This window comes from Boleophthalmus pectinirostris, unplaced genomic scaffold (genome assembly GCF_026225935.1).
Source record: "Boleophthalmus pectinirostris isolate CB_2022bp ecotype Guang Dong unplaced genomic scaffold, ASM2622593v1 HiC_scaffold_12, whole genome shotgun sequence".
Classification (NCBI taxonomy): Eukaryota; Metazoa; Chordata; class Actinopteri; order Gobiiformes; family Gobiidae; genus Boleophthalmus; species Boleophthalmus pectinirostris.
This window is the reverse complement of record NW_026571018.1, coordinates 5,569,275-5,577,190: the sequence shown is the minus strand read 5'-3', so window position 1 is coordinate 5,577,190 and position 7,916 is coordinate 5,569,275. Positions and strand designations below refer to the sequence as shown.

At 39.8% G+C, this 7,916-nt stretch overlaps 1 protein-coding gene across 1 annotated transcript; it reads right to left on the bottom strand.

Moving 5' to 3' along the window:
* Window positions 1-355: 355 nt before the first annotated feature.
* LOC129407471 (interferon-induced protein 44-like) lies at window positions 356-7,004 on the bottom strand. Its single transcript, XM_055148653.1, has 5 exons — window positions 6,810-7,004; window positions 5,654-5,812; window positions 4,290-4,458; window positions 2,249-2,349; window positions 356-857 (listed from the first exon to the last, which is right to left on the bottom strand). Exons 1-5 carry the CDS (start codon window positions 6,987-6,989, stop codon window positions 672-674), a joined length of 795 nt encoding a protein of 264 aa, XP_055004628.1. The 5' UTR covers window positions 6,990-7,004; the 3' UTR covers window positions 356-671.
* Between the last annotated feature and the right edge of the window lie 912 nt (window positions 7,005-7,916).

Below are 7,916 nucleotides of genomic sequence, written 5' to 3'. Positions count from 1 at the left end.
ACTCTGCATCCACTTTTCTCATTTTTGGCATTTTGCTGATGAGGGTGTCACCTTTAAGAGCGTTTGGAAAGAGACAAGTCTTCATTTGTGCTGCTCTGGTGGGAGGGGCCAAGCACAGAGACGCTGGAGATGCTGCTGTGCTAAGCGGCGCAGAAAATTACCAATATTTACATTTTTTACCAATACAGAACAAAGGTCTTGAAGGGCCCCAGGGCTGTATGTTTGACACCCCTGGTCTAGAACTTATTTACTGTTAAAATCGGCAGCTCCTTGCAAAATAGTATAACCTGAATGATGATGGCGACGTGCACGGCAACTTCCAGAATGTAATGCTTTTAAAAGACCACAAAGACAATTTAATATCAGTAAGTGCATTTAATGTTTAGTCCCACTTCATAATTTGAATCAAACTCAGTCACAGGTTTGTTGTTTTAAAATAGCCACATGACCACAAATGTACAGCCCAAAGTGAATACGTTTCATAATCTCAGGTACAGTACAGGGCAGCGTGCACAGACAGGAGGTAAGCATACACGTGTAATACAAGTGGATTAAGGGAGTAAAATATCATAAGGACAATACTGGATTACTTACGGATGCATGAATCAATCAAAACACAATCACAAACTTTACATAGTATAATATTCGATTCCAAACGTAACTAAAAACACTTAAACCCCATTTGCCGTTTCTGACATTTCTTCGATGAAGTCGTCTCCAAAGTCCATTATGTGTTTGAGCGCCGTGAGGATGAGCGTGTCCATGTCCGGGTTGTTCTTCATTTCTCCCTGGCTGTAGTTCTTCAGAGCCATGATGCAGTTCAGAGGGATCCCCACCTCATTACTGAACATCTCCATCTGATCAAAAACATGACAATTTTATACTCATTAACTCTTGTAAACCATATAACGTCCAAATATGTGACTGTTCATTGTTATTAGTATCTCTTCAAACATTGTGCTATTGAACTAAGCTGCATGGAGACTGAGTGGTTCTCTCCCCTCACAGTTAGAAGGTTCCTGGGCCTGTTTATTTGGAGTTTACATGTTTCTGTTTGTGTCTGGATGGGCACTTTAGGTACGATCCTGGCCAAGACTAACTCAGGATCTGAAGATGCCCAGGTCCAGTGCTCCAGGTTGCCTCAGCTGAAGGACGTGTCAAATGCACATTTCCTTACACAGACTTAACCTCAGTAATATATTTGCCTATATGAATGGTCCATGTTAACCTGATTCATCAGCCGGTTTTACTTCGTTTCACTTTGTAGAAACTGTCTGACCTCACAGCCTTAGATTTTGTTCGTTCGACGGTAGGTGGGTACTTTTTTCATTTAACCAGTCGCTGCTATTTTGTAGTGACATATGTAATCCCGTAGGAAGAAGGACAATAATGTCTTTCCCCTTGATAAAATTCACCAAACATTCTCTTTATTCCATCTTTAAATCCTCAATTTCCAGAATCGTTGCCAACACAGAATTGCTGATTGGCTCTTTGCCGATTGGCTGGTGCCTGAACTTGCACTTCTGGGGTTTTTGGGAACCTTCTATTGTATTTTGATTCCTGACCTAGTTGTTGGAGAGAAATTAAATTGAGCGGAGGCACTAGGTGGTGCCAGCCTGGCTAGGTCTGTGTAATCCCTCATTTGAAAAGATTTCAAAGGTAATCTGGACAATGTTTTTGATCAATCGAGATTAGGGATGTAACAATAATCGTGATATCGTACTGTCAAAGTTCTCACAATAATATCCTGGACCATCATAATAATATATCTAATTACAAGTCTCTTTGTTTAAATTAAGAGTTATGGCGCAGCAGTAGCTAAAAAAGACAGAGAGAACTACATAGACCATGATCCTTTTCTCCATTTCAGTGTAGACTAGTCTTGTCAAGGCATTTTAAGAGGAAAAAGTAGTATATTCACAGTTTTGTTATCAATAAAGATTCATACCATGACAATATTGTTTCACAATATCATTACACCCTTAATCGAGATGTTTCCAGATGTATCCAGAAGTCATTATCAATCAAAGGCACTGAGGAGCTCGAATAAACTCTAGGTCTGGACTTGTTTACTTGTTAGACTCGTTCTGGGTCACTCAGTTTAGACGGACAGGGGTTTCCAGCTGATAGACCAAAAGTGCTCCCACACAGGTAAACCTTTTCTTTTGGTAAACCAAGAAACGTCTTGTTTTTAGAGTCTACAGGCCACGTGGACGACATTTAATATACAGAAGTATGTTTAACCCACCTTGGTCTTTAGAGACTTGCTCTTGTAGACATTCTTGATGTCCTTTTCGATTTGATCACAGACATCATCAATGTGTGTGCCAATGGCAATCTGGGGGATCCCTGTGAGCACACAGAACACAGGAGTTAATCTTTCACTGCAAAACTGAGCAATCCTGGATTATCAATGGTCTTAAACATTGCACAGAATAAGTAACCTTAACACACTGCTAGTCAAAAAGTTTGGATACACTTTCTCATCCTGTTTTTCTTTTTATATTTTCACTACTTTCGACAATTTAGATACAAACAGAATCATACTCTTGATATAAGATATGTGGGATTATGTAACAAAAAAGAAAATATGGTTAACCTAAATAACTCAGGATCAAGAAATGCCAAAAGAGAGAAAATAAACCAGTGATAAAAGCAAGGGGTGACTGTTTGTAAATCTCAAAGTTTTGTTATTTTGAGTGTTTTTGTTTTTGTTTACCACATTCTATATGTGTTCATTCATACTTTTGAGAAACTACAATGTAAATAATCATGTAAAAGAAGTGGAAAAATTGAAAATGTGTCCAAACTTTTAACTGAAAGTGTACGTAAGATACAGTATTACTTGGCTCACATAAAACAATGCATAATCCCTGTATTTCGGGGTGGGCTGAGACAGAATTCTCACAAGACGAGACGAGACACGAGATAAAATCCATGAGATATGAATTATAATAAAGAAGCTGTGGCATTTGTAGTTAGTCTTTCACTGCAAAACTGAGAAATCCTGGATTATCAGTGGGCTCAAACATTGCACAGAATAAGTAATCTATTTAGACTCCGCCAGGGCTGCCCTTTGTCACCGGTTCTGTTCTTTGTATTCATGGACAGAATTACTAGGCGCAGTCAGGGGTCGGAGGGGGTCCGGTTTGGGGACCACAGGATCTCATCTCTGCTATTTGCAGATGATGTTGTCCTGTTGGCTTCATCAAACCAGGATCTGCAATGTGCACTGGGGCGGTTTGCAGCCGAGTGTGAAGCAGCTGGGATGAAGATCAGCTCTTCTAAATCCGAGGACATGGTTCTCAACGGGAAAAATGTGGCTTGTCCTCTCCGTGTGGGTGGGGAGTCCCTGCCTCAAGTGAAGGAGTTCAAGTATCTCAGGGTCTTGTTCACAAGTGAGGGGAGCTGAGGATGTGTCTGGGGTGAAGGAAGTCTGGGAGTCCCTGCTTGGACTGCTGCCCCCGTGACCCAGCCCAGGATAAACAGAAGAAAATGGATGGATGGAAGTAGTCTTAATACACTGCAAGTCAAAAGTTTGGAAACACTTTCTCATCCTGTTTTCTTTTTTATGTTCACTACTTTTGACAATTTAGATACAAACAGAATAATATATTTGATATAAGATATGTGGAATTATGAAGCAAAGAAAAATTGTCTAAATAACTTTGTTTCACTGTTTGCACTGCAAGCCCTTGGCCTTCTCTCTATGAGCTTCACGAGAAAGTCTCCTGAAATGGTTTTCACTTCACATTTGCCATGTCAGGGTCAAGAAATGCCAAAAGAGAGAACATAAAAAAGTGATAAAAGTGATAAAAGTAAAGGGTTTTTGTTATTTTATTTTTGTTTACCGCATTCCATATGTGTTCATTCATAGTTTTAATGCTTTTCACTAGAAACTACAATGTAAATAATCATGAAAATGAAGTGGAAAAATTGAAAAAGTGTCTCCAAACTTTTGACTGAAAGTGTAAGTAAAATTAAGTTTTAACTAGACTAGACAAGGCAAGATTTTCTTATGAATTATAATCAATAAATTGTGGTGTTCAGTCCACAGTTTTACATTTTTTATATCTTTTATGGAGTACTTTTGCTGTATTTTTTGGAACTACAGCTTGTCAAAATGTGAACTCACCAGCATTCAACCCTTTTTTGTCCAATCCAAATGTAAAAACATGGGTGGAAAAAATCTCACAAGGTCAATTTACTCATGTGCGCACGAACTGGTCTTGCGAGATCTTGTGGTATGAGATTTTGTCCCATCCCCACCGGTAGCACATGTTCCATACCTAAGTCTCTGGCCGTCTGTCGGACCTCCTTCATTTTCTGAATCACGGAGGTGTTGGTCTCTGGGCAGTTGGCTGAGAGCAGCAGGACCAGGACGTGCACCTTGTCATCAGGTTTGGGGTGGGGGTTGTAGTAATGATCACTCGGAGAGAGAGAACATATGGGGTTGAACTATAAAATAAAATAAAAAATAATTAAGTAAATTAAGGAAATGTAAACACCAATTAAGTTCTATTTAACCCATTATTTATCCTACATGTTTCAGTTTTAATATATTTCAATCAACATCAAGATTCAGTCATTTGTAGTAGTCAACAGTGTTGGGAGTAAAGTGTTATAAAAGTAACAAATTACTGTACTGCGTTGCTTTTTGCTCTAATGCAGTAATATGAGGCAGTACAGGGGGGAAAAATTTTAATATTTTTACTGGGTACAAATGTCAGTAACGCACGTCACAATGCAATTTTTTTTGTTTTTCTTCATACAAATTTGCTGAAATCACCGCGATATCAGCAGCGGTGAAATAACATTGTTATGGTTCCGAATGTTTGACCTGGTTCAGTCCTCAGTTCAGTCCTGGTTTAGACCTGGTTTAGACCTGGTTTAGTTCTGGTTCAGTCCTGGTTCAGCTCTGGTTTAGACCTGGTTTAGTTCTGGTTCAGTCCTGGTTCAGCTCTGGTTTAGTCCTGGTTTAGACCTGGGTCAGTCTTAGGTTCAGTCCTGGTTTAGTCTTTGTTCAGTCTTCGGTTCAGTCCTGGTTTAGTCCTAGTTCAGTCCTGGTTTAGTCCTGGTTTAGACCTGGTTCAGTCCTGGTTTAGACCTGGTTCAGTCCTGGTTCAGTCCTGGTTTAGACCTGGTTCAGTCCTGGTTTAGACCTGGTTCAGTCCTCAGTTCAGTCCTGGTTTAGACCTGGTTTAGTCTTGGTTCAGTCTTCGGTTCAGTCCTCGGTTCAGTCCTGGTTTAGACCTGGTTTAGTTCTGGTTCAGTCAAGGTTCAGCTCTGGTTTAGTCCTGGTTTAGTTCTGGTTCAGTACTGGTTTAGTCCCGATTTAGTGAGAGTAATTTAAAAGTGCTGCAGTAGTTGTTTAATGTTTTACATTTTAAACACAGTAATATTATAATGTAACAAATCACTTTGAAATGACAGTAACAAGTCATATTACAGTTTTAAAGTCACTTACCCAACAGTGATAGTCAATGATATGTTTTTTATTAAGCTGTTTCTGAGCCCATGTGTTTGTGAAATATGCTATGGGACCCCTGCTATTAACCGACAAATTAGCGCTGACAGAGTAGAAGCTGATAATAGACTGTCTTTATACGTCAGAAAACAAAATGGAAAACCACTGGAATCATCTGGACGTTACCTTGTATCCCTCCTTCACGTGTCCCATCATGGCCAGTTTTAAGTCCTCTGCTCGGACGCCCACGTTTTTGTCACTCTCCAGTCCCATGATGTCATTGAAGACGAACGGAAAGTATCCTCTTGACTTTCCTCGTCCTTTTCTAATCCGGTGAGTTTTGTACTGAAAGAAGACATATTATGATATTTTGGTATATCTGGTGCTTATTATTCATTGTAAACCAAAAAAATGATCTAAAATGTGTTGATTTCCTTTTAAAAATGGCAGGAAGTTTTCTTTTTTCTTTTCTTTTCTTTTCTTTTTTTTTTTTTTTTTTTACATATTATTGTGGTTGAAAAATGCCTTTGTGCCATTTTTAATCACCACATGTGTGACCTGAAGTCTGAATTATTTGAATAATAATAATTATAATAATTGTGAGTAAGAACAGAGCAGTGAATGGAAATGTGAATTCACTAAAGCCTCGAATGCAGGAAAATACAGGATTACTCAAACATGCATAAATCAAACTGGTGGTGGCTCAGAGTTGTGGGTCGTAGGTCTCACAGTCGGACAGGTACAAAGATCGACTGATCTGACGCTGCGATTTTACACAAACTGCAGGGCGGGTTAGAAGCATGTACTTACAGTACAGTGTGTTACCTGCACATTGACTGTTACATCAGTGACAACAATTGGTGCACTTATTAGACCAAAGCAATGTGGTTTTATGTGATAATAGACATTTAATGTCTGCAGTGTCCTGGGGAAAATGAACTTGTTTCTTTTCTCTGCACAGACCTGCACCTCGCTGTGAGTAGAGGTCTCTAAACTCACACTCCACTGAGGTCAGGGGGCAGGGTGCTTTGACTTTAAAGACTTAAAGTAAATCTTACAGGTCCCAAAAATGCAGTCAGAGTAAAGCCGGTGTGAGCCCTCCTCTCTCATGTGACCAAGAGCAAACTCAAGCCTCTGTCTGAGCAACAGCAGAAGAGCTCTGCTGTGAATGGGACCATCTCTCCCAGTAGTTGTAGCTGTAGCTCATTGGTACAATTACAGACACTTTTATATTCACAATGTGTCCATTAAAAAGTCAAACCTACATGAATATCAAAACACAACTCTGAGTGAGCTTCAGGGAATGTGGATTTTGCGTGACGTGTCTCCTTGAGTGAAGTACCTGCACAGTGAAGCTGCCCTCGTCTGACTGAGTGTTGTTGACAGCAGCGGGGATGGCCATCCTCCCCAGCAGAGCACTGGTCATGGAGTTGATGAGGCTGGACTTTCCCGCCCCCACAGGACCGTACACCAGCAGCACCCGAAGGTGATGCACTTCGTCATTCTGGGGCTCGTAGTCCATCAACTCCTGCAGAAGCGCCTCATTGTTTCTGCCCACGACAACAGAGAAAGAAGAGGGGTTATTTTTTATGATTTATTTTACGCTTTTCTGAGCTCATCTTGACTTAAAAGGCCCTGTAACCCAATTGATTTTTACCAACTAAAGTCACACAGGACAGTCAGTGCAAGTATGTTTTTCAGACTTTAGAGGGTTATTAATCTAACACTATTAAAAAGTCTAGTGTCGCTTTTTCTTTTTATTTTAATTCTGAAAAAAAAAAAAACCCTCTGCTCTAAAACTGTTATTTATCAACCATAATGTTAAAGGGCCCATCTCATTCAAAATCAACTTTTCAGAGCTTTCTACCTTCTAAGAGTGATGTGTGGGCCTTGTATTTGTCATTGAAGTGTTTTTTTTAGATTGATTTGGCTTCTTTTTTTTTTTTAAATTGCAGCATATTTCTGCCTCCCTCCCACGTGACAACAAACTAAAGCTGCTACAGCAATGACGCGGCAGATACACCTATGACGCGTTTGATGGAGGAAAGCGCTTTCTGCTACAAGAAATCAGTAAGATTTCAGAACTATTTTGGATGTTCTAAAACTCAGATTGTGCTTGTTTATGTGCAGAAGATACAATGTGAAGAGTTATGTTGCATGAGATGGGCCCTTTGACAAGGACCAGAGCTTGTCTAAATTACAGAATAGTTATGATTAGACTAATAATAATAGATGACAGCAGTGCTAGTGCAGCCTCTGCAACTCACTGAGTGAATTCTAGAGGTTCTGAGCCTTCACATGACACATGACCTGTCCATACGCCAACTCAGGTTCAGTTGTGATTCTAATAGCTGTTTAAAAACACTGTCTTACTCGTGTATAAATGGTGTTTGCATTCTGGAGAAACCTTACTGTGTGCTAGGTATTTTTGAACTTTTCTTTTCAACCA

Coding starts and splice junctions, on each gene's coding strand:
- LOC129407471 (XM_055148653.1), bottom strand. CDS start 6,989: ATGGACTACGAGCCCCAGAATGACGAAGTGCATCACCTTCGGGTGCTG. Junction 4,459..5,653: donor ACGTGAAGGAGGGATACAAG/GTAACGTCCAGA, acceptor TTTATTTTATAG/TTCAACCCCATATGTTCTCT. Junction 858..2,248: donor GCAAGTCTCTAAAGACCAAG/GTGGGTTAAACA, acceptor GTTTTTGATCAG/ATGGAGATGTTCAGTAATGA.